At 36.3% G+C, this 26,828-nt stretch overlaps 1 protein-coding gene across 6 annotated transcripts in view; it reads left to right on the forward strand.

Annotated features, from left to right (window-relative positions):
• The first annotated feature begins 5,808 nt into the window (after positions 1 to 5,808).
• IMMP2L (inner mitochondrial membrane peptidase subunit 2) overlaps positions 5,809 to 26,828 on the forward strand; it is a 410,416-nt gene continuing 389,396 nt past the window's right edge. For all 6 annotated transcript variants that reach the window (XR_007629941.1, XM_050323972.1, XM_050323973.1 and 3 more), the window contains exons 1-3: positions 5,809 to 5,840; positions 13,738 to 13,875; positions 19,988 to 20,091. Coding sequence is in view for 5 of the 6 variants with exons in the window: in XM_050323972.1 (XP_050179929.1) it covers positions 13,741 to 13,875; positions 19,988 to 20,091 (239 nt within the window). In the remaining variant the exon portion in view is untranslated. The remainder of the gene's footprint in view (positions 5,841 to 13,737; positions 13,876 to 19,987; positions 20,092 to 26,828) is intronic.

Consider the following 26,828-nt stretch of genomic DNA (forward strand, 5'->3'; position numbering starts at 1 on the left):
CCGATAAGCCCTGTCAGGCTTGGCAACACTCTCCCCATTGGTTAGTTTACCATAAGGTACTCTCCAATCATGTTCTCCCAAGTTTTCTCCTCCCCAGTTGACACCCACTCATTGTTATGTAATCCCTGTTATCCTATAGAATGTAGCGGATTTGCATGCTCCGCCTAGTTACCTCCCCTTTTCCAGACAGTTCTTTCCCTGGGGGTATAAGAAGCCCTCCATTTTGGTTAATAAACGGATTAGCCTTTGGCGTCCTTGGTGTTCACACTGTCTCTGTGTCTTCTTTGTGAGTCACAGCTGCGGGTGAACTCTACCTCGGAGCCCTTGCTATTGCCTAACTTTCCACCTCACAGGGCAATCTGCAAGAACCCTCTCGCTAGTCTGCTCCTTTCCCAAAGAGCAAGGCTGCAACATACAATAATTGTTCTACATTTGTTTTTTGCTATTTCTAAAACATTAGTAACATTAGGCTGAGTTACTTTCATATTTCCAAATATTTAGGACCTGTGTTTGCCCAGTAGCTCAGGCTCAGTAAATATATTATTGCTATGGTTAGCAGCAGAACATGAGCTTTACACTGATTTTGCAAATCCTCAGGACTCATCAGGCTCTGTTGAGCTTGCTTTAGCATGCCTGCAGCTCTGTTTTACCTTGTTTGCCTATAACAACAATCATTTAATGATCAGGATGTACTTATCTAATATGCTGATTTCCATGTTGTGACCAGTGCTAGAACATGAGGACATAAGCAAATGAGCTGCATCAGGGGAAGTTCAGATTGGACATCTTGATAAGGTTCTATACTGAAAGGGTGGGTTATCAGCCACTGGAACAGGCTCCCCAGAGAAGTGGTCACAGCCTGTCCATGTTCAAGAGGCATGTGGACAACACTCTTAGTGTTGTACGCATCTTAGTCATATGCTTTAGTTTAGATAGCCCTGTGAGGAGGAGGGAGCTGGACTCAAAGATGGTTGAGTCCCTTTCAACTAAGATATTCAATGATTCTATGTTTTACTTTTTTGTAATTTTTTATAATTGTGTGATGCAACTATAATATGTGGTAATAAACTTGTTAGAATGAAATGTTTATGCCCTTACTATACTAATGCAATGCAGGGGATTACAGTCATGGAATAACATAAGTGACACTGTAAAATGACACTGTAAGATGACACTGAAAACTTCAGGGCTGTAAACAACTCACCATGGGTCAGCTAAAAATACACTGACCTGGAAGGTGGGAAAAGCCAGTTGCAGGGGTAACAAAGAGAACAAACAACTCCCACCACACTGAACCAAACTATCTTAACACCTGTGGAAATAACCAAAGGAGAGTAAAACACTAGCAATAGAGGTCGATGTCAAGAAGTTTTTGTAAGAATTTTAACTCTATTATTATAGAGGTTTTTTCCCCCATGTAATAGTACTGTTTTCTTTTTCTGTAATTATTAGATCTGGACTGATAAATCTTTCATTAGCTTGTCAAAAAATTACCTACTTTGACAACAGACTCTTGACTTTGCAAATTATGGTTTTTTCCTCCTTTTCTATGCAAGCATTTGAGGGTAATAACTGTTCCTCAAGGAAAGCCAATACAATTAAGTTGACTACCATAAGTTATTTATTTCTACCCTTCAAAGATTATGACAGTTTAACAGATCAATGACAGGACTTCAGGAATCTTTTTGTGTATTGGTTCTTCTCTTTTTTCCCAATGGGGAGGTCACTACAGAGTTTTGTGCTCTGCTGTCTTCCTGACCAATTAGAAGCAAAACCTACTTTATTCTGACCAGGCTGAGTTTCAGTATGTATGAAGCAAAACATAAATAGTATATGGTGGTCAAAAGAGTGACAACACAAAGGAACAAAATGTTTGTCCAGATATCTTTATATGGTAATTTCCATACAGAGTCATAATCAATCCAACCCAATTTTCTCTGTGTAAGTGATGCACACTGAACCACTGGTATGTGTACACGTATTAACATCAGTCAGAGAATTTTGGTTGGTACTCCCACCAGCATTTCACAGAATTTGATACCAGCCTTCAGTCACGTCCCTGGGAACTGTAGCACAGGCAGGGTGGTATGCTTCTTGTCCCATGGTAAGCATCCTGTACACCTGAGTGAGTCATCAAGATGCATGCAGTAGCAAGGGAGGAGAAACAGGCTCTTTTAAAATGAGGTGGTTTTTTTTTTAACATACACATGTGAATGAGATTAATCCTGTCCTGTGTCACTTCCTTGACGTAAGAGAAATTTAGACAGAGTTCATATATAGATAGCTGCATTATATATATGTGGGTAGATAACTCCCACTGAAAATAAACTCCCTTTTGAAAAAAAATCCACAAAAATGAGTGTGTGATTCTTTATCAAAAACCGTTATCAGAGTCCAGAAACTAGCAGGAATTAGGTCTCTAGTCCTATAATGAAATGGAGATGTGTAATAATCTAGTAACACTGAAGATGTCGTGATCATATTTTTTCCAGTACAATAGCAGGTTTAAGGTTAATTGCCCTCTTTTGTGCCACACCATTGATTGCTGCCTTTGGGCCATGAGTTCTTCACGCCACAGCTGGACAATATGAAGAATTGATTGGCAATATCCATTTAAGCAATCAGGCTTTTTGATCCCGTGCCCCTTTTTCACTGCACCTTTTCTGTGCTCTCAGGTGGTTGGATTCAGCTCAATATTTTCCTCCAAAGCACCCTTCCTCAGAATAGTACACTAAGCATCACTCAAACATTCATTTCTTTACTACATGGAGGAAGACAAATGTGCCTTAAATACTCTGTGTTGTATTCCCAAACATGTGGTACTTGATTTTAACTCAAAGCAGGTCTTAGGTATCTCTTACAGATTTTCCATGCTCTTAAAATACAAAGTGAAATTAAGCTGGAGAAAACTGAACTAAATGTGTTTTTAGCATAAAGCTTGCTGCAGTCTGTTAAGAGTCTTTTAAATGGATACTGTAGTGAAAAGTTTTATGGGTTGCTGAGAAAGCTTTAATAGTACTCTGAACTGAACAGTAATTGAAGAGGTGGGTGAAAAGGGCAGCTTTTTTCTTTATTTCAGTCACAGATGCATCAAGGCATGGAAGCAGCAAAACATTTTCAGTACCTATTTGTTAGATCTGAAAGCAAAAAACACCAGTTCTCTACTTCTAGGTACCAATGCAGTACAAATACTAATTTAAAAAAAAAAAAAAAAAAAGATAGAGAAATAAAAATGGTGCATCATTTGCAGCTGGTAACTTTAGTATCAGCTTTGATAAATTTCACTTTATCCACAAATAAATGAAGAGTAAGAATGGGAATTTCCTGTTAGTTGTTTAGCACACACCTAATTTCAAAATGAAGAGAACTGATGTGCCATGACTTGATCATAAGAGTTTTACAGCAAAGGTCTTTAAGCTGAAACTCTTTTCAGCTCAAGAGTTTAGTGGGAGTTTTCATACTGTGAGCTTCAAGTGCATGGAAATATCAATGCACATTCCCATAAGGTGCTTCTCTAATGTTACAATTCAAAGTACAATATTGTGTTTTGCAGCAATATTTTTGAACAATTTGTAAAGGTTTCCCACTTAAAATTTTTACACGACAATTAAGATGGTAGATACCAGTGGCGTAGTACTCTATTTATTCCTGTGTAATGCACTGAAAAGCTCACTGTAGAATCTGCAAGTGAGCACACAATTCAAATGTGTTAAAGAATGCATCACGTAAAGGTTAATCAACAACAAAGTTAGCAAAAATTATTTGATTGTAAAGGTAATACTTATTTAAAAATGTGTCAAGAGAAAACAAAAAATGACCTAGGGTAACAATCACTGGTTTACCCTGGGTAGCAAGTATGTTGGCATCATATAATATACATCATATCACGTATTTCAGAAAGCAAAATCACACTGAAACTAATTCCATTTTTTGTGAAATTGTTTTAATCATTAAAAGCAGTAAGCACTGCTGAAACATTCAGATTTGACAAGAGGCTGGGCATGTTGTGTTTGGAATAGCGTGTAACAAGAAATTTTATAGATTATGTGTACATAATTCAAGAACCTTTTACTAAAAATGGTCTTAAGAGTGTGTCTTTCAATTCAGTTCATTAATAAGTATTCTATCATATTTCCTCCTAAGATAGTTGCTTCCTATGTGAAGAAGTGTGGAAATATTTTATCCCTGTAAAATCATAGAATCATAGAATCAACTGGGTTGGAAAAGACCTCCGAGATCATCAAGTCCAACCCTTAAGGATGTGGTCAGCACTACAGCCAACTACGCATTCATATGTTCACAGCTGAGCTTCAAAGTCAAGATAATTTCAGTAATAAACAATTTTATATTTGAGCTTAAAATAACATCTTAATAATAAATTGCAAATAACTGCAGAGTTAAGCAGAGATGTTATTTTATATTGTGTTCTGATAGTGGCCTGACTAGTAGAAGTATCTCCCAGCATCTAGTTAGGGACTTCTGAGAAAGAGGTAGTTTCTATGTGTTTGATAACCTTTAATGTATTTCTCTATCGTGAGTTTTCTCATTGACTTTTGAAGGTACATGAACTATCTGGAAAAACCCCCTGCTTCAGACTTTACTGCATTTGCACTTGTTATAACAACTGATGAAAACAACAAAACACTGACTGAAAACACAAACCCTAGTGTATCCATTTGCACTAGATAGGAAAAAACAACCCTGTGCTGGTTTTGGTTGGGATAGAGTTAATTTTCTTCTCAGTGACTAATATGAGGGTGTTTTGGATTTGTGCTGACCACAGGGTTGGTAATATAGAGATATTTTTGTTACTGCTGAGCAGTGCTTACACAGAGCCAAGACCTTTTCTGCTTTGCATACTGCCACATTGGCTAGAAAGTTGGGGGTGCATGGAAGTTTAGGAAAAGACAGGTGACAGGTCAGAACAGGTGACCCAAAATGACCAAAGGGATATTCCATACCAAATGACCTCATGACACAATACAAAAAGTTGGGGAAAGAAGGAGGAAGGCATGGGGAAGACACATTTGGAGCAATGACTCTTCCTAAGTTATCATTATGTGTCATCTTGGAGATAGCTGAACACCTGCCAGCTCACGGGAAGCAGTGAATTAATTCCTTGTTTTGCTTTGCTTGTGTGCATAGTTTTTCATATACTCAACTTACGAGTTTTCTGTTTTTTACCATTCTGAGTTTCTCCCTAATCCTGCTGGTAGGGCAGTGAGCAAGCAGTTGCATGGGGTTTGGGGGCTGGCTGGGATTATAAGCGATTTCAAAGTCCCATCAATGGAGACAGGACTGGAAGCACAATGCAGCCAGCTCCAATGCACAGTGGACCTGGCTGACATCAGTCCCAGGGAAATCTGGTATGTACTAGGAAACCCATCAGCTGAACAAAAATCCTGCCTTTTTGTGTGGATATACAACCTAACAGAACTGGTTTGTACTGAAATGTAAGAACTCGCAATATTATATATGAATATCCAAAGAGCTCAGCACGGTCCAATTGCCAAAAAATGGCCACAATACAGTTGAGTCCTTGCGTATTCGGATTTCCTTCCTCGCTGAACTAAACCGCGGCCGCCGCAACGCAACGGCCCCACGCACTTGGGGACTCAAACTGTAAACAGGGGCGCTGAAAGACGACCAGACCGAGCACATTATTTTAGAGCGGGGCCTGCTCCGTGCCGGCACCAGGTGAGCCGGTCCGGCCGCACCACGAGGCACCCCCGCCGCCTGCAGGGCCAGCCGGGGCGGCCGCTCGGGAGCACGGCGGGCCCCGCGCCGGCCCCCCACGTGACCGCGCGGCTGCGGCCCGCCCCCCGCGGAAGGACTAAAGGGTAAGCGAGCTCCGGGGCCCGGGGCGGGCGGGGCGATGGGAGCCGGGCGGGCTCAGAGCGCCGCAGGGTCGGGGCGGAGGGGCGGTGGAAGAGCCCAGTGCTGGAGGAGGGAGCGGGGCGGGCGGGGGCAGACGGGGCTCGGGGTGTTGTGGCGCACAGGGCCATGCTCCCCGCTGCGGGCCCGGCCGCCAGCCCGCGCCCTGCGCTCGGTGCCGCCCCGGCCCGCCCCGCCCCGGCCCCGCCCGCCCGAGCCGCCCCGGGGCGGATCCCCGCGCGGCGGCGGAAGCGCTGCTGGCGGCCCACGGGCGCTGCTGCATCTCGGCAGCGTGTGCCGTTCTTCCTCTTTCAAATTATCGAGATACAGTGCCTAGGGCGAAGGGACTGGATTAAACAGAACTTGCAGAGCCAGCAGTGAGAAGCGCCGCTGTTCTCCGCATCCCCTGCCTGCCAGAGGCGGTGCGGGAGACGGTCGTGCCCCGGTGCCGGTGCAAGCGTAGCATGTGCGGGGGAACAGGCTGGGAAGAGACTCCGAGTTGTGCGCCCGTTCGCTGGCATCATGTCCTGCTCCTGGGACTTGTGCTGTGCACTGCTCTTGCTCCTGGACTGGATGCAATTCTTACTTAACATGCTTTCCTGCTTTATTAAATGTCAGATCTCATATTTGCCCTACGATGAACACAGTTAATGGCAGTTACCTAGTATTTGGATGGAGTGGCTTTCCTGTTACCCTACATCATGAACATCTGAGAGAGAAATACTTTTTTTGGTTTATAATGATATAACTTGTCTTAAAGTGACTGCTTTTCCATACCTGTTTGTTGTCCTTCAATGTGTTCTTAGTTAAATACTTCTCTTTAATGCTTGAAGCTGAAGAGATTCAGCCAGGGCCTAGATATGTACTGGTGTTCATACCTTTTTGAAGGAAAATTAATTTTTTTTTGAAGTTGGTGAAAAGTTTAGATAGAAAAATTGCAGCTGAACAGGTAGACTCTAACCTTGTAAAAATCTTCTAATTAACCAGTATTCCACTCCAGGGTTTTTTGGTTTTGTTCGGTTTTTATTTTTTTTTCTTTTATTTTTTTTTTTCATATCATTGCTGTTCTGGGGAACTGGAACTAATTGAGCACACTGAGATACCAAAAAAAAAGGCAAAGTTGGTCTGGGGAAGCTGCTTTACATCCCTCTAAATAGCTTTCTTGTACCAGCACATTTTTATTTTCTTTTTCTCCCCCAAAAGCATATGTCACATGTACTTGTTCATTGTTCAACTAGGAAGAAAATAGAAATTGTCAACAGAATATACTTGGAAGACAAAACCTCTTGGGTTTTCAGGTTAAATGAAATAATTTCTCTAGAAGACTTCAGAATTAGGCTTGATTTTTCCATTATGCATCTTTGTAACTGAATCCATGTGCATTTTGTGAAAAAATATAACATTTTTAACTAATGTTACAATAATGTTAAAATCTCTGTTTGGGAGATTTCTAGGAGTCTTCCATTTCATTTCCTTTCAAAATTACAGATTCTCCTGTTTATCTTGTATGCTGTTGCTGAAATAATTTTCTCCTGGAATTGATGATAAATAACTATATACATGTGGTATAGCAGTGGGTGGTATCCAGATCCACGAGAATAATAGTTTTAATCATGCTGAGCAATAATTTTAAGATTCAATTTATTTCACAGTTACAGTTGGAATTTTATACTGAGAACTTTATAAGTTGACCAGTGTGCCACAGATTTCAGCTGTTTCTGGAAATCTGTATCCTTATGTTTGCTGTTTAGTTGTTTTGTTTATTCTTGAGACTTGAGAAATTTATATAGCAGTTGAAATTGCCACAAATCCCAGACTCAGAATCAATATGGTGGGGAATGATTGTTACAGAATACACTAGGTATGCTCTTAACAAGTCCCACAGTGGCCTCTAATGTTCCAGAACAACCTGAGTTGTTAAAATAAAGTTATTTTTCAAAGGCACAATTTTCTGTATTAGTTTGTACATTAGTGTATTGATATGTCACAGACAGTAGGTAGTAAGTAGTTGGTTCGTCAGACCTTACTGCTGGATGATTTCGTGGGAATGGTCTGTTGGGGAGCCAGTTCTAATTTCCCTACTTTGAGCAAGCATGCACAAAGCTACCTTTGCCGTAGTTGTGGGAAAACTAGTTATTTTTGTAAAGTGTACTGAAAATAGAGAATACCTTCCAAATGTTAAATACATTTTCTATTTTTTTTTTGCAATTATTTGTTCATGACATAATAAATATTATTGTCAGTTATTATTCTGTCATATACTCAGTGCGTACTTGTATGCTTTAGAGATTCGTAGATGAGAATCTTGTTTCTTGCATTCATTTGTTCTTGTATTCATTTGATTTTCCTTTAGGCTTGAAGAAACTTCCCTGTTCCCTACAATATGTACTTGGTCTTAACGCAAATGCAGAAACTTTTAGAAGAATTTGTTTCTGACAATATTCATGTTTAGAATTGAATGCTGTTATTCTTAGGCTGCTTATTGAATGTTATGTGAATACTTAATGTTATATATTGTGGTTAAATCCTTTTTTTGTTGTTGTTTTTGACTAAATTGGGTTCTGGATAATTGCAACTAACAGGACAGTTTCGTGGTATTGGAAAGAATCCAGAGAGTTGACCAGATAAATGTGCAAATTCATTTAAATTCAAAGGTTATGCTATTGTTTATGGTTAATATAATTTACAAATTCAGTGAGTTTTGAAGCAACTGCTCTTTTATGCAGTCTACTCAAGACTAAAACATAACAGCAACTAGTAGATGTTCATAAAGAACACTTAAAATCAATTTATAAAATTAACTTACTTCTCATGCATTGAATCTTTAGGCTCAAAGCAACATAGAACTTTCATTTGTAAAAAGCTAAATACCTGTTAAGTGATTTCCAGAATTGATATGATTTAGTACTTTCCTTTATTTGCAATATATATCAATGATTATTAGTTTATTTGAAGATGTAGAAACATGAGTAAAAACAAATATTGTAACTTTTAGTTTAGAAGGACTGGTACTCTGTCACCTGTGTGATGGTACTTGGAATATACCGCATTACATCTAAAGTTTAAATGCTCTGAAAAGATCTGATTTGTAACAATTACTGACTTTTCTTTTTGTATTGCAATTCTTTTTCTTGATGCTTGTATGTATAAAATGGAATCCTGGATAACTTGTCAGAACTGAGAGGTGGCTGATTACACTCTGTCATGAACTGTTTGTTAATTTGATTGCTGAGCATAACTTTGATCTACAATTATATTTTATTCCAGTTTTTCTTTATGTGTGAAGATTCACATATTTTGTTTGGAAATACAAGATTGTCCATGAGGGTAAAATTTGTGTACTTCAGACACAAAATTAATTTTTAAGAGTAGTAATACGAATTTCTTCCCAGTTACAACCAACGTGGGAGGTAATATTTGTACATGAGATAGATCCCAATGATGGAATATAATAATATTAAATTAAAAGAAGAATCCGTTCCATATTAATTTTTTTTTCTTTCAGTAATAATTCTGTGACAGGTTACGTTGCTAAGTGTTGTGGTTTAAGCTTTTTTATTTGGTTTGTGACCTGAAAGCTCAATATGTTGATCTGGTTTTTTTCTGCTTCTGAGAATTTCTCTGTATGTTATAGCTTTGAAATGATTACAAAAGTGGATTTTTGTTGTTGTTTTTCTTTATTGTGGTATATTGGAAAAAAAATTCTGCATATTTCATAGTGATGGGAGCTATTACATTGAGGTTGTAATTGCTTTATTTCAAATGAAGGCATAAAAAAGTGGTACAAAATGGAGTTGAAGCTAACAAAATCTGCTGCTTGGTATTTGGAACAAGCAAAACATCTAGGCATCAGGACAAAATGACTAACTTAGAAGAACAAATGACAGAGCATACACGTGTAGTTGCTGAAACTGCTGATTAGGTTAGGATTTGTTGCTTTAATGACACAGCAATCATTTCCATGACCTGTGACATTTCCAAACTCACAACAGAGTGCTATTCTTTATTGTGTGTGTTCCAGGGGTTACAGAGAGGGTAATATGATGCAGGAATAGGATGAGCAAAACCTGAGTACAGAGTATAAATACATTAATGGAATAGACATGTTACCATTATGGTGGAATAACACCAGGATGGAGCTGTCTTTATTGAAGGATAAATGAGAGATCCTTCTGGAACTAGATAGTATTTTTAAATGAAAACTTAAATGCACAGATCTATATTGATTATTTTAACTGAAGACTTATATTGGCTTGTCTATTTTGATTCTTCTGTGGCATTCATCACCATCATATCTGTGCATCAGCCTGTACTTGGATAAATTTGTGTGATTTAAATTGACCTACTAAAAGGGCTGCATACTTGTACCCTTACAGTAATCCCTGTAATGTAGAAGTTATTGAAATGTACAACTAAAGTGGGAAATGAGTCAGACTGCATGACAGTAGTTGGCTCAGGCCTTGTATCAGGAAAGGTTGTAGAAAGGGCACATGTTAAAAAGATCACAACATCTGTTCATCATGGTTGTTAGACCAGGTATAACCTTGTCTTCCAGTTAGACCAGTCTTAAACCAAAAGCTTTTGTTCTCAGCTTTAAGTGTCATAGGATCCAATGAAATTGGGCTCATTCATGTGTTGTGGTATTTTCTATTATGAAAGTCTTTGATTTCAATCTGCAATGCCTGAATTCTAGTGTGATGCCATTGATTTATAGAAAAATTCATATTGTGATTGAAAATTTTTTATTGCAATGGATTGGATTATAGAACTATATATAGAGTAGCTACTGATTCTTGAACAAGATCAAATAGGTCATTTCAAATTAATGTAGCAGTCTTGGCAGGGTAGGTGTTTTGCATATAGGTTGTAATTCCCTTCTTCCCGTTCCCTCACATGCCTTTTTGTAGAAGCACATCAGGGGCCATTCTTTTTCCTTTGTGGATGACTGCTAATGCCTTGTTTTTACAGCTATTTTTCCTATCATACTTCTACGGGTAATTTTTAAGTACCTAGGTTTGCAAATATATTGTAACCTGGGGCTTTCTGAATTACTTGGTGATTCTCTGCAGGCTGTTTGATAAACAGTGTCTTCTAATGTGCAGGCAAGTATAAGAAAAAATAAACATTTTATACATAGAGAGCTATCTAAATAGCGTCTCTTCTCCATATGTTGTAGTACCCACGAGAGGCTCATTATAATACCTGGACCTTTTGTGCACCAAATACTTCAGTCCAGATAATGCTGTGCTCCATCTGCCTTAATCTCTGAGCTACACAATATGAAGTTCTTAATGCTTTGACCTGCTATTTGCTAGCATTTTTGAACTTGGATTTTTCTAGTCCATGTTGCCATTTTAAACAACTTTTCAAGGTTGTTGAAGTTTTCAGTTCTACTGAATTCTTCTGTTTTATTGGGTTTTTTTTCCCCTAAACCAAGTGTAACTTACAAATATTAAAAAGTGTATGAATCTCTAATTTTTTTTCCTACTTTTTTTGGTTGGTTGGTTGTTTTTGTTTTTTTTTTTGTTTCCCCCCCCCCCCCATTTTTAAAGTGCTGTGATTGTTGATCTTATTCAAGGTGTCACTGACTGGGCAGAGATCCAGACATACATGTTGGGGAGACATGCATTTAAATCTGCTGTCAACATAAACCAGATACTGCACTGTATTTCAGAATTTCACTCTGGAAACATGCTCTTCAAATCTGCAGATGTTTTAAAAATCTCTAAGAACAGAGTATTATTTCCAGGAGTAATAGCTATCTAATGTTTTATTTATATATAAACAAATACTCCAACCAGAATTTTTTCTTTTAATTTTGAGGATCTTTGTTGTGTCTGCCCTTCACTGTCCTAAATTCTTTCTTGTGACTGCAGTAAATACTTATAATTACTTTTTTCCCCTTCTTTTCTCCTACGACTACTAAAGTGTAAGAAAAGACAACACTGCAGATTTTAATCAAACGGTGTTTATCAGTTGAAGATTATCCATTCATGTGTAGAGTTACCAGTAAAAGATAATGCTGCAAACTGCCTTTCTGCTGCTTAAGTTCCAGCTCTTTCCCTGTGGCAGTGCAAGACAACTTGAAGTCCCTCATACTGAAAGAGTGATGGATAACCTTCCATGTACTGGCAGCTGGATGGGGAACTGTTGTGTCAGTGACATGGCAACTTTGCATGTGCACGCACTTATCCAGTGGTAAATGCTTGTGTGTGCTTTTTGGAGGGGAAAACTTATGAAACAGGCCTGACAAAAATGTGTGCAGTGTTCAGTGAGGTACTGGCATGTAGTGATGCTGAAAAACCTCAGGAAAAAAGAACTGCTGAGAGACTTTGCATCTTTAAGCAGCAAGGTATTTGTTTATTCAACGTTGGGAGCAAGCCAGCTTGCGCTGGACAAACTTACTTGGCTCAAATGTGCGAAACCAAGCCATTTGATACACTTTAGACACACGGTTGCACCTTCTAACGTACGTATTAATAAGTAGGCTGGTCTCTGGGTGTAGACTTTCCAGAATTTTCCTTGGCATACGTGCAGTTCTTCACTAGGGTGGTTGCCACTTGAGCCTTCATCCCTCTGGGGGTCATCACGAACATCTTCCTTTGGTTAAATTTTTCAGCTTTCTTTATAAGATGACCTGGATTCTTCAAGATTCTTCAAACTTTCAAAATCCTGGCTCTGGGCCTTCTATATCTTATTCAAATGTCTAGTTTACCTGATTTCTTACCCAGTGATCTATTGTATACTACTCCTTAGCATTCTTTCTATAATGAGGACTTTGGTCCAGTGAGCAGAACAGAACATCATGAGAACAGAACAGAGTAGAACAGAACCAGTGCTCCTAAAAACATTCTTCTAGCAAAACAGGTAGACCAAACATTAGGCAATTACCTTCCCCTGGCTCAACAAGGCAAGGTATACCAACTGAGCCATTGTTAATTCTTTTTGTGCCTTTTTGCCATCAGTAGTAACTTATCTTTGTGTTAAAAATATTTTGTTATAAGAAAGGATCATTAGGTGGAAGCAGCAATTTAAAAGGGAATTGCCAACAGGTGAAAGGCAGCATTTCTTATAATAAAACTGCAGTTATGTAAAATAATCTTGTACCTTGGCAGCAGTACCTGCATATTCAGCTTGCTTTTCAGAGCTATAACTAATACAGTCGAACAACTTGTGTTTCACTGTACTTTGTAGTTATTTTACAAGCACGTTCAGTGGTTCAGGGTTAAATAAACAGATGAGAGATAGCATAATACATGGTGACTTGAAGTGGAATAATCCCATGTGTCATTACTTAACTGCCCAGTCTGCCAGTATGCTTTTAACTTTCTGATATAGTCGTGAACAAGGATTCATTGTGGTAATGTGTGTCCCTTTGATATATATGACAATTTGAATTGATTTTACATGTTTGCAGTTACCACAAATGTGGAAATGATGCATTTGAAATACTTCATGTGTGGAAGTATTTAATAAAGAAAAGCTAATATGTTGCAAATAACCTTTCTTTCTTTAACACAATCCATCTTTGGGGGTCAGAAATGAATAATTATGAGTGTATGGAGAGAAAATTATATTTTTTTTTTCCAAAATGCATCGTTAGATTTTGTCTGGTTATTATTTAGCACAGGATCACAAGAAATGTTCAAATTAGCTAAAGGGTAAATCTTTGATGAAGATTTATAGTTGCTTGGGGTTTTTTTCCTTTCTTGTGCACACTCAATTTTTTTTTTTCACTGTGGGTATTGTGAGACCCTAACAGATAAGTTTATTCTTAATAGTCCTTGTTAAATTGCTATGTGTTGATGTTACCTCAAATTTGTTTATTTTTTGGATTTTCTTTTTCCCGTTTATGTTTTTCAGATTATGGCACAGGCCCAGGGTTTGGGGAAGAAATACATTAAAGCCTTTTTAAAAGGTTTCTTTGTTGCTGTTCCTGTCACTGTGACTTTCCTGGATAGAGTTGCCTGTGTCGCAAGAGTGGAAGGAGCATCAATGCAGGTATTTCTGGAAATATGTCTCTCAGGAAATTAAAAGTTACTCTTCACTGACAATAGCAAGGTGGAAACAATCTTTTTCTCAATTGCTATTAAATGACAACATTGTAGTATGAAACAGTTTAATTTCTAATTTGTTAAACAAATACTTTTCTGATGTGAAAGAAAACCTTTTGATAACAAAACTTCTCAAAATTCTGACTTGGTGAAAGGAAAATATATGGAGAAGTAGATACAGATATATTGTTTTGATACCTTCCTAGACATTTACAAATATTTGACGCATTACCTTTTGTCTCTTGGGATTTGAACTGATGATTCACAAAGAGGCTTTATTAATTTTTAGTAGCTGAATTGTAGTAACTGTAAGGTAAACCTGTTTTTTGCTATACTTGCTCTTACTAGTGAACATACATGGCACCATTGCAGTGAAGAATGTTGAAAATGGCATTAATAATATATAATATTAATATATTAATGCATACTTATCAGGACATAGGTATCAGTTCAATGTTTTTACTTTGGTTATACTGAATGTTTATGCAGTGTAAGCAAATAATTATAAATAGGCTGTATAACAGACAACAAATACTCATGATAATGAACAGCTACTTTTCCTCTGGTTTGGGGAGTTGAAAAAGATATGTAGTCAATTTTTGTATTGTTACTTTGCATTTTAAGTCATAAGCAGTGCACATTACTGTGCATCACCACTGATAACCATCATATGTTTTGTTCCAATCGTGTGACATTGCAAATAGCAGAGACTATGAATTCGAATCTTGGATGTCAGGCCCTCTTTTCTGAATGTAAGCTTCTGGGTAAACTCAGAACCCTGAAGAAAGGTTTCGTAGCAATCAAGACCAGCTGCTGGAGTTTGAATTGTGCAGCATTTACACAGACAAAACTTGGGCTAGATCCTGGACTTGGTTGATTTGTGTTTAATACTATAAAAAGCCTGTGGCGATCTAGAGCCACATGGAACATTCAAGATGCAGATGCATATTGGATTTTCTGATTTTGGTTTTATGTTTTTGTTTGTTTGGTTTTTGTTGTTTTTGCTACTGATGAGCATGACCTGATCATTTAAATTTTGAGGTGTTATCTTTTTAGCATGCCACATTGCCTTTCATTGTTTGCTCTTTTCTGTCTCTGATCTAGTGGTCTGTTTGACATCTGTTCTTGCTTGATAGTTTTACCTCAGTAACTGGAAAGAAATTTTTTAGATTTTCCCTCTTCACAAGCTATCGCGCCCTTCTGGTCAATAACTCAGTTCTACATTTTCTTGAAAGTCACAGTCCCAGGTGTTTGGCAATTATTTTGTTTTGTTTGGTATTATTCTGGAGTGTTGCTTCTCTAGTCACTTGAGGAGCATATCGTTAATATGGTTTTCCGTGGAAGATTTAAAAAACCCTACAGTTATTTGCTCAGATTTATTCAACCTGACAAAGAAGGATATGCTCTCTGTAGTGGCTAGGGAAAGCAATATCTATTCACTGGGTGATTAAAATTGAAGCTCCTCCTTGCTGTGTCTGTTGACTAAACAACCTCTGTTGATTGAAGTATGGCTAGCTTGAAAGCTGACATTTGTAATTTTACTGACATCTCAGTGTCTGTAAAATTCTCTGGTTTTATTCTGGACTGTAGCACTGAAATAGAAGTTTAAAAGGAACTTCCATGTATATGGATGTTTTCCAGATTACAAAAAGAACAAATCCTAGTGCTTTTAATAAGATACTAATTTCTTTGCTAAGATTTATTAGACATTTAAGCAAGTCTGACAGGGACACAATTATAAGGAATATATCCCTCTCTTGCAGTAGCTTAAAGGACTACTGGTCATCATGTTGCAATTCTGCCTATCTACTGTATTCTTTGGAAAATGATCTATACTGAATGTGTGTGAAAGCTATGGGTATGAGGGCAGGTGAAGTTCAGTCAATTTGTAGTCATATATCCTTCAATCACATGCTTCCAGTGAAACGTTATTGTCTCAATTTGAAGATATCATGGTAAGATTTCCAAGATTTGTTTGTAATAGACCTCTAAAATTTTTAGCTGGCTTTGTGTACTCACCGCTGTGATTCCTGTTGAGCCTGAAATTAAAAGTTTTGTCAAGAAGCAAGAAATGAATCTCTGTGTGTCCTACACACTCTTCTACTCTTGTTCCCTGTTGTGCTGTCTCCCCCCTTACTTTCATTTTGTTTTGAACCAGCCTTACTGCTGCCTCGTAGTTACTGATGATGATAATACTCTGACACCCTAACAAGCATGCTGAATAAAGCTTCTAATGAAAATACAAATTTTCTGATTTATTCCCAATCAATTAAGACAGACTTCATGCATTTCATTGTCTCAAGCTGATTCTGTGTTTCTACAGTGCTTTCATCTATAAGTCAGTCATGATTCATTTCAGTCATAATTATTTCACTTGTACTGACTTCAGTGTATATGCGTATTAACCCTAGCCTGTAAGGAATAACAGTGAACTCTATTACAGTTTATAATTTTAACATTTTTAATTGTGTAATTTCCTTTTCTATTTCTGAAATTACTGATTTTTTTTTAATCCTTGCATGGGGTGGTTTTGTTGCTTAGGATTTTATAGATAGATGTGCTCATCTAGCATTCTGTTAATAGTGAGTTTCAAGTGAGTTATAATCTTTTTAGAACATTGAATGTAAGTGACAAAAATAACTGGTAATAAGATTTCTTAACTGCTTGTTGTAGATTTTTTCGTGTGACTCCTCTTGTAGTGCTGACTGTATACTGTAAAATGTTTGTTATTATGTGGTCATCTTGATATTGATTTATGTTATTTTTTATTGAGTTTCATTACTTGTCTGGTATTATGAACTCTTCATACATAATGATGTGGAAAAGGAACTCTCTATGGATATATAAATTTGTAAATTCCTTGAATCAAATGGACTGTTTTCAAGTGAAACAGAGATGGAAGATGACAGTGTATGTGCAGCTTTATGTGGAAGTTCTGTTACAAACAGTTCAATACCAAGGATTATAGAGAGTGACCTGAGCAGTGATCTCTGACAAAGCATGCTTGTTTCCACAGCAAACATTATTGAATGTTCTATTCTGTTATGCATAATAGCAGTTGTCATTATTCTGTGGCAGTTTCTCCTAACTTTATTATTAGGATTACTGTACCTAAGCCTGTAAGCTTATGTGAATATTCTTTGTGTTCCCCTAGCTTCAAGAAAATAAGTTGTGCCCATCATTAGTAACATAAAAACCACCAAGTTAATCATTATGTATAGCAAAAGGGCATGTTTTTATCCTCCTACTTGTAAAACCTCATGTCCTATGAGGCTTCATCACATGACTGGGGATCTCAATTTGCATGCTTTTAGCATTAGATTAGTTAATGACTAGAAAGAGTGAATGTTTTGTGGCTTCTGCACCACAGTTTGAATTAAGACCTGTGTGTCTCATTTGTAGCAGGCTGTTATGCCAAGAACTTGAGGAAAGAAGTCATAATACTTCAAGCTAGAGAAGGAGGAGGCCCCTGTATTATTTTGTTTTTTATAAAGAACCCTCAGGAGCCTATTTGTTATCTCTCTTTCAGAAGCTGTATTTTGGTTTTGGTAGACCTGAAACCTGACTACTAGTAAAAATATCATGGGGAATAAGTTATTTCTATACTTTTTGATATAGAACCCAATTTTTGGAATTTACAATAGCAAAAGGCTTGCTGAAGGATTTAGATTTTTTTTTTGTAATAGATAAAAATAATTGTTGATGTAAAATGAAGGTTTCCTAGTTTTCCTTAAATTTCTTCTAATGTAATTGTATCTTTGTCTGTGCATTTGTCAGGTTGTTTTGTTAGAAAGAAAAACTCAGCACTGTCATATTTTTCTCAAACAATTCTTATGTATAATGAATTGGATATCCACTCTGTATGTCAAAACCATGTTAGCTATTGTTAAAAATGCATTTATAGTACTTTAAGTTAAAAAGATTATGTAATATCTAAATGTATTTCAATTCTAAAGCATTTCCTTTGTTTAAATACAGAAAACAGTAGAAGTCAACTGCAACAACCCAACTAGGGCAATACTGTACCTAACTGGTGTATTTCTCTGTAAGATGTAGTTCATATAGATTTATTTGAGAGCAAAAGTCTGTGAACAGTCATGTAGATCTTTTCTAAGGATCAGCTGTGAAATACATCATCTTTTGGAGCAATGGTTTTAAAATTTCAATTTATTTCATCCCTTTAGCCCTTTAAGAGAGATGCTTTTGAATACTAAGGAGCTTACTTTATGAGAATATCCTATATGTGTGATATGATTCCTACTTTGTAAGATTAGTCTCTGCCTTGTACTTAGTACTGTTTTTAGCTTCTGGCCCATATCTGCCTGCATTTAGCAAAATGAGTGTGGCTGTGAATTGTTAATGAATTTGTATGTAGATCATTTGTATGTGAATAAATGATCCTTTGATGGAAAATACTATGAAGGTGGTAAATAATTTTGGAAATCCTGATTAAAAACAAGTAATCAAATATCTGCTACTTAGCTTCTGATTTTCATTAATCTGATTCTTGCAGTGCTTAGAGTCTGGTAGATAAAACAGTGATCGATGTTAATATGTTTATAGCTAAGACTTGAACCATATCTGTATGGATGTTAAGGTGATCTGCACTGATCTGCAGACTTTCTTGACTAGAAACTTGCCCATAGTCCACAGCTCAAAATGTAACTAGCCTTGTTTGCTATTGAAATAAACATATTGTGTCATATTCCTCCCCCTCCCCTGACACATTTATTCTTTTGACCTATATTACTTACTGTTCATTTGAATTACACCTGCTGAGGATGTAATATAATGAAATTTAATATTATGTAATTACTTGTGTTGAGAACAGTTCATTTCAGTGTCCCAACTCGTTTGCTCATCAAAGGTACTATCAATCTGGGGAGGGGCATATCAGCAGTGAAAATCCAGTGGTTGGTGGGGAGGTCCAAGTTAGATTTAGATTGTAAGGTAAGCACCAAAATCCTCTTCTACAAAACAAACAAGCAAACAAAAAACACAAAACCAACTACTGGCAAAAATAGCTAATATTGCAGCTCTCATACTGACAAATGAGGAGCTGCCTAATGTCAATACTCTGTTTTATTTCATATGTCACCTAACTCTAGAATCTAAATTAGAGGTCATCTGCTGTCCATCTTGGAGATACTGTAGTTGTATTTGAAGAGGCTGAAAAAGCTTACTGAGAAATAAGCTGTCAGAAGACTTTAGCCTGGAATACTCTTAAATACTTTCTATCTAGCAAAAGGGAGTATTTTTATTGAAATGAGCTCTGCAAAACTAAACGAAGACAGTACTGTGATGGACTACTTCCTTCCTCTGACATTTCCTATGGGTTAACTTCAAGCCAGCATTGGCCAGTTACCCTGGTTTTATATCACATCCCACAGAATAATTAGGTGTGGTTCTATATACCTCCTAATACTCTGTACTCATTAATTACTTGGTTATTTTAATGCTAAGTTTAGTGACCAGTCTCATTTCTATGTGTGGTTCTGTGAGAGTTCAAGCTCCTATGTATCCTGTTATGGAAGGCCCACATTTACTGCCAATGCCAGTGCATGCTGTAGGTATAGGGTTTGTTTTCTCCCTTTGCAAAGGATGCTGGAATTAGTATTGTTACAAGTACATATTTAATTTTTAGTGCATTATGCTTGTATAAGCAGTGAGATGTCAGCAAAAACATTGTTGCTCTTTTTTTCTTTCTGGGAATTAGTGTTCCTTGTTCTCCTTTGATTTTAATATTAAATGATAAGCATTAAAGGCAATACCTTCTTTTCATCAGGCTTCCCATAAGTATTTAACCTGTGTGACTTGATTTACATGCAGTAGTGCACTAAATAATGTGAAATACAGTTTGTCAGAAATTAATTATATTTAATGTCATTTAATAAATATATTTCCCATAATGCAACAGATTCTTGGCCTCTTACAGTAAGTGGGTATGTTTTTACTAATTTTAATGGATTTCATCTGTTGATGGAATGAGAGTTAGGTGGAAAATTCATAAAGGAAATGTAGATCTAAAGATGTTTGGGGTTTTTTTCTCCCCCTCTCAGCCTTCTTTGAATCCTGGGGGAAGACAAGCATCTGATGTAGTGCTCTTAAACCACTGGAGCATTCGAAATTATGACGTACAACGCGGGGACATTGTGTCATTGGTGTAAGTAATTTTGCATACATTTCAAAATGTGCTTATATAGATGTTGAACCATCAGTATTTAATCTAGAATCATGTAAATATATATATGAGCAAGGAACATAAAATTTTTTATGACACGTTATTGTTATTCCTATCATCCATTTTCAAAACTCAGATGTTCAAAGAATGCATTACCAAGTTTTACTAGAAAGGAATACCATGCAAGATATTATTTGATACAGCATATACATGTACCAAAACTGCCAGAACAAAGAGTTGTGAGGTAAAGAGAGAAAACAGATAAAACATTGTGGCTTAATGGAGTATTCCTTTAAAGTTGTTTGGCTATGCACTCATATTTTTGAGAAATATAGTCTTTCTTTATCAATTCATATTTATTTTTTTCCCTGAAGAAATATGTCTTCTGAATAAAATTTTAGATAAGATGACAAGAATTCAACCACCTCCCTAATGGAGAGATGGAACATTAAAAAAAAAATTTGCATTTACAGTGGGGAGGTCTGTGTATCAAGTCAAAAGGTGGCAGTGTTTCACTGTTGAAAATATTCAAGACTAACAGAGGACAGAAACTCTATTTCAGCCTTAATATAATATAGAAATGGAATGTCAAAGTGTGCATAACTGACACAGTGATATAACACATACTTGTACTACATGCTTGGATAGTTTAAGCTTAACGTTTTAGTTTTCTAAGTGAAATGCATAATATGCAGATTATAAGAGAAATGTCTTTGGAAGCTATATTATCTGACTTCCTTTTTGTCATATATCTCTTTTAATTTTTCCATTTTCTTTGCCTATGTTTTTACTGTAGTGGTAGTTTGTAAAACAATTTTCACTATCAGCCCTTAAAGCCAACCCTCTCACATATTCTTCTTTTGTTAGACACTTATATTTACATTGTGATCTACATTACTGTCTGTAATGTAAAATTTTCTATAAATGGTCTAATTACAGATATGAATTTATTTGTTTTGCAACATCTAATATTGCGAAAGGACTCCAATTTCAGGTCGTTTAATGGTTGCTTGTAATATTTGATTCTGCCTGTGTGGGCATCCCTCTGCCCAAGTCATGCTCTAGTGATTGTTTAAACCAGTCAATGTAACTGATTAGTAATTAATAGATGGAACAGAAAATGAGCATGTTGTCTGATCAGAAAACAGAATTAGTAGTTTGATTCTTGTTATTCTTTCTGAGTGTTTGTCATCTGAGATGTCTGCATTGACTGCTTTCACTTTGCTATATGTTTGAGCATGATAACTGGTCTTTTAGATGCTGTGGGTTTTTTTGTATCTTTGGAAAATTTTACCTAATCTCAAAGGCAATCATGAAGTTTATGTACGCTCACATGGAAGAAGTCACATTGCATTTATGCGCTGTACTGAAGTTTTTCTTAGTCTTTGGAAAGTACATTGAATAATCACATTAGAGAATTCAAAAAGGACTTTAGATCAATACAAAGAAAGTTAAACAATGTAAATATAATCTATGGAATAGTTTTGGTGTGAAAATATTGAAGGATATTTTATATATCAGTAACAACTTCTAAGTAATTCATGATATGGGTTTGTTAGAATCATCTTTGGCTTACTATTGTATTGTAAAGTTTTTAATTGTGTTACGTTGTAAAGGCTTACAGGATATAGTATCTGAATGAGGTTTTGTCCTCGTGAGTTTTTGAGACTTAATTTTGGTATATGAGGCTTTTATTGTGTAAACAGGTTAATACTTTTATCCCTTTCATATTGCTTATTTACCTGTGATTCCTGTAACTCACTGGTGAATAGATATCCTATGTATATGCATGAATTTTACCTGGTGGTCCTCAGAGGAACTGGCTGATTTAGCCAAGGCATGAACAGGGAAGGCCTGTCTCCCACCAGCTGCTGCTTTTTCTGTTCCTTCAGAAATCCAGTTGAGAAAGTGTTGATGTGACTGAGATAGGCAGGTGGATATGTAAACCTTCTTTTGCACCCTTCTTGACTGCTTTACGTTTGTCCACTGTCTCCTCTTTGCCAAGTTGTAGTAGAAAATAACTAAGAGGTTATGGAAGGGCAGGCTCTTACAGAACAAGAGCTGAAGTAAAATATTCATTCATGGCAGCTTGACCAGGGCCATCCAAACTAATTGCTTTTTTTATGCTATGAGAGATACTGTGTCATTCTGAATGGCTGTTGTTTCTATCACAATTCTTAAAAGGGACTGTTGAAGTCCCAGTTGGCAAAGTCCAGTGTAAGTAGGGAGCCAGCAGCCAAAACTTGGAGCAAACAGATGACTTAGTGTTAATGGTCCTGGACACCTCAAGAGAGAATAAGTGAGCCTGTGGTTATGATTCTGATACTGCTTGCAGATCTAAAAGTTTTTCCTCTCTCATCCAACTAGTTCTTGGTAAACATATATATTTTTGTTATTTGCTGACTTTTACTGCGAATGAACACCCTACCCCAAAGTTCTTGGTGGTATTTATGCCCGGTTAAGGTACTAAGTGAAGATTGTGTGTGTTTCTGTAATCCCTACCTCTGCTGTTGATGAAACCATGCATCACAACCATAGCTGTGGAATTAGCCACTGTGTGTGCACACATGTGCATTTACCTGGTTTTGGACATAATATTTAGAATGTCATTAGTCTTTAAAACTATAAAATTAGAGTCAGATAAAAATAATGGAGAGAGTAAGTTGGTAGCAAAAAATTATTTGTTTAATCACAGTTTAGTGTTTTACAAAAATTTAAATCTTACCTCAGCCTAGAGGCAAGAAGTATTTTTTTTCCTCTGAGCTTCAACTCATCCTTATTGATAACAGAATTAAAAGAGCTCAATGTTACATGTTTTAACTTTTGAACTCACAATTTTGATTCAAAGCTAAGGGAAATACATATAATTCTTAACTTGATCACTTGCTTGAGTGCTTAATTTAGTTACTGCTATATTACTTGGACTTATAAAACTAAAAATCAAACCAGGAATAATTATTTAATTAGTTAAGTAATTTTTCTTATTACATGTTCCAGAACACGATCTTTACATCTCTTAAACAGATTAAAAGAAAAAAAAATTGTGTGGCTTTTTTGGTTTTTTTCGAAATGCATTTATTTATCTTCAAAGAGGAAACAGCCATGTGGCAGGAGGTCATCTTTCAAAGATAAATGGATGCACGTTTTTCAGTAACTTTTGTGTTGAAACAGGCATTGTGTTTTGTGAGAACTCTGCTGAGGTAGATCTGAGCAGTTATGTAGAACTTCATCAGATATGAGTGCCAACAGCATTGTAACTGTAGCACTGTGCATCACATTGTGGGCTGTATGGGTCATGCAGTTCCTCGGGAATACACACTTCAACGGCAATCCCCAGTACTTGTGGAGATAGTGCTCTTCTATTGAGGATTAATGGACATTTTTACCAACTTACCTATATGCAGTTTGGTTTCTACTGTGCAGAAATGCAGACATTGTTACAAAAAGATGCTGCCGGAGAGTGATTTCTAGCTCTAGAATTAATTTTGCTTGTCTTTATGGAAAACCTCATGTCCTGATTGTAAAATCATGCCCTCTTTTTATTCCAAAGTTCCTTTCTTAATATAGAAAAAAAGTTGGTGCAACGTGTAGAATATTGCAAATCAGTATGTGTATGTAGAATGGGTATTTTATTGATGTGGCAAAATTTGAGTAAGTTTTTGAATTGAAGACACAACAGTATTTTCAGACCTTTAACATGTTTTCCTATATAAATAAAAGTTTGGAAAATGTCTTGTTCCTTAATTGGTTAATAGGTTTTTAACAAAGGAGTTAACAATGATTGCAGTATAAATTATGTTGTTAGATATTCGAATGATGACATTTCAGAGTTGTAAATATTCCTATATGCAAATTTTAACCTGGAGAGTAAAAATTAGAGATTGATTTAGAGTTTGAGTTTTGTCTGTAACAGAGAGAACACCTTCTCCAAGGTGTGACTGAGAGCAGGAACCTACTTGCTGGGTAAGTTCCAGGTGTCCCTCCATTTCTAATGTAGAATGTCTTCCTGTGTGTCAAATAAAAATAGCTGTGGTAATTTAATGTGGAAAAAAAAAATGACAGCCAGTGCTGTTTGTTCTGTATAGAAGTATAATTGCTTCAAGTACAAACCCAACTTTCTACATAGAAATTTCCTTGACATTAAAAAAAACCCTGACAAACCCCATACTTTCTATCTCTAACCTTATTATCGTTATGAGGGATATTAAGTGGTTTCTGTTATTGCTTCCTCTGACTGTATAATGCTCAGACCTTTCTTCAAACTCCCTTACTTTGGGTAAACTGCTAAGCATTTTTGTGTAAGGCTATGTGTGTTTGATCTTTGAAAATCCAGTGCAGATCAGAATTCTGAAGGAAGAATCGGAGTATTGCATGTGAGGTTGTTTCTGTGGCTGTGTTCCTCACTGGTATCTGTTCAGAAACAAGAACTGGAAAAGATAATTGTGATGATGATATTATGTGATGGTGTAGCAAGTTTCAGCCTATACATACAAATCTGAAAAATTCCACTTTTGAAGGAATCTAATCCTGTTTAGTTGATAAAACAAAAGGGTTCTCTAGTGCTGAAACTGAATATATACTATTCTTAAAAGATCACTAACTGGAATTTCATTCTTGAGACTAACCTAGTAAAATAAATATCAGTAAGAGGGTACTTATTGAAGGAACTGTGTTGAATTTGAATTAGTAGTTGTAATTATGAAAAGACTTTCCACAAAATTCTGGTAGATATAATGTGAATGGACATTTAATAGTTCTTGTATTGTTTTTAAGAAAGCTTCTTTCTGGACAACCTTTTATGAATACTTCTGCTTGACCTTCTTAAGTCTTCCAATTTCTATTCTATTTTTGTTTGTACTTAGGTCTCTGTACCAAGTCATCTGTCTTCTGGCAGGTAGGACACTGCGAAGGAGGTTGTGCTGACACAGAAGCTAAATAATCACTTGAGTTTCTGTGCCTCAGTGACCTCAGAAAATCTTTTCCTATTCTGTTCTATTAGTGGGAAAAAAACCTCTCATGTCTTTTCCTGATAAAAATCAAATATATAGTTCCGGTTTTGTTATCTGTGTTACAATCTATTTTCAGTGTAGATATCATATTATATATGTGTTAATACTGTTCATGGAAGAAAGACTTGCATCTTCTATTTATAAAGTAAGCAAAATCCGTAATTCTTGGTTTTATTATGGAGTGCTCAGGATGGGTTTAAGTAGGCCATTACTGTAATACTGTGGAAGCTGAACAGTTGTGGAGGAAAGAACTTGTTGCAGTTAATGTTATGGTTACCTGATTTAAAGTCTATGGGTATGAGTAGGAAGATTTGATTGCAAGAATCACTGCTGGAAAGAGTCTGGCTAGACCCTTTAGGTCAAAAGTAATATATATGGATGTTATGGCTTACGGGCTCTTTAGTGGTCAAATTACAATTTGGGTAATTAAACATAACGATATTTTATTTTGAAAAAGTTAATGGTGTGGAAGTCAGTTAGGTGGCCTGGGCTGTTTATGAAAGAGGTGTTAGCTGATTGGGAAGAATACTGTAATGTTGTAAGTAGTGCCAGTGAGAACTTCATATTCTGGTTGATGTTGATTTCATCGGTCTTTCTATTGAATTGAGTACCTTGCTGTTGAATTAAGAAACTAGTTATTACTTGCTGAATATTTATTACAGTATCCATTAGTATACTACATTGCAAGTTTACTGAAACCACTTCACTGTTTATCAAGTTAAGCTTGTTGGATAAAACTAGACATGAACCTTACTAACGTAATGTAATTCAGTGACCAGTTGTTAAATGAATAATAAGAAGAAATTGTCATTCTTTCACAGCAATGTATATCAGATAAAATTATTAAATTATGTCAGGAACTTGGTAGGATATAAGTGTATTTAGAACCTTGCTATAAGATAAGTAATTTTGGCTCTAAAGGGAAATGTTGAGATTTAATAACAGACCATTATCTGAATAATTTTTTTTTAAATTCTGGTTAGAATCCCATGAAGAAATTGGACATTAGGGTACTCATCAGAAATTCTGTTTAAAATGTGAATTTCTGTTAGTAAACAGTTTGATCTTAATGACCGCTTATAAGATAATTCCATATGTTCCTGTGTGACGCATTACTCTTACTGTGACTGAAGGGTACAACTTGGAAAAACTATAAATCACTGTTGTTGTGTCTTTTGCTGGTAGTTGTGGGTTGGGTTTTTTTGCTTGGTTTGTTTTCTGTTTTTCTGTTTGTTGTTTGGTTTGGTGTTGTTTGGTTTGGGTTTCTTCCTTTTTTTTTTCTTCCCCTCTTATTGTCTTTGTGTTTCATTTAAAATGTAGCATTGAAGGACTTGACAAAAAATCAGATGCACAGTCTGGTTGAATTTACTGCTGAGGTAAGTAGCATAAAATTTCGTTAAGATATATTCTAGTGAAAGTGGAAGGAAATTACGATCTCGCCCACGTCAATACCAATTCAGTCGCATAAAAATTAAAGCTGTTCTATAGCGGATAATATAAATCTGGACTCCTTTTTAAAAATATTTTTCTTCTTGGCCCGTGTGTATTTACACTGGAATGGATTATGAGTGTATTGCCCAACAACTGGTCAAGTCAAGGGTTTATTGCAACTTAGCTAGATTAGAATATGAATAATAAAAACAAGTTAATTTGAAGTTTCTTACAACTATATGTATGTCTGATTCTTTGGAAAGTGAGAAAGACAGGAGA

Source organism: Myiozetetes cayanensis, unplaced genomic scaffold (assembly GCF_022539395.1).
Source record: "Myiozetetes cayanensis isolate MyiCay16 unplaced genomic scaffold, myiCay2020 scf3, whole genome shotgun sequence".
NCBI lineage: Eukaryota > Metazoa > Chordata > Aves > Passeriformes > Tyrannidae > Myiozetetes > Myiozetetes cayanensis.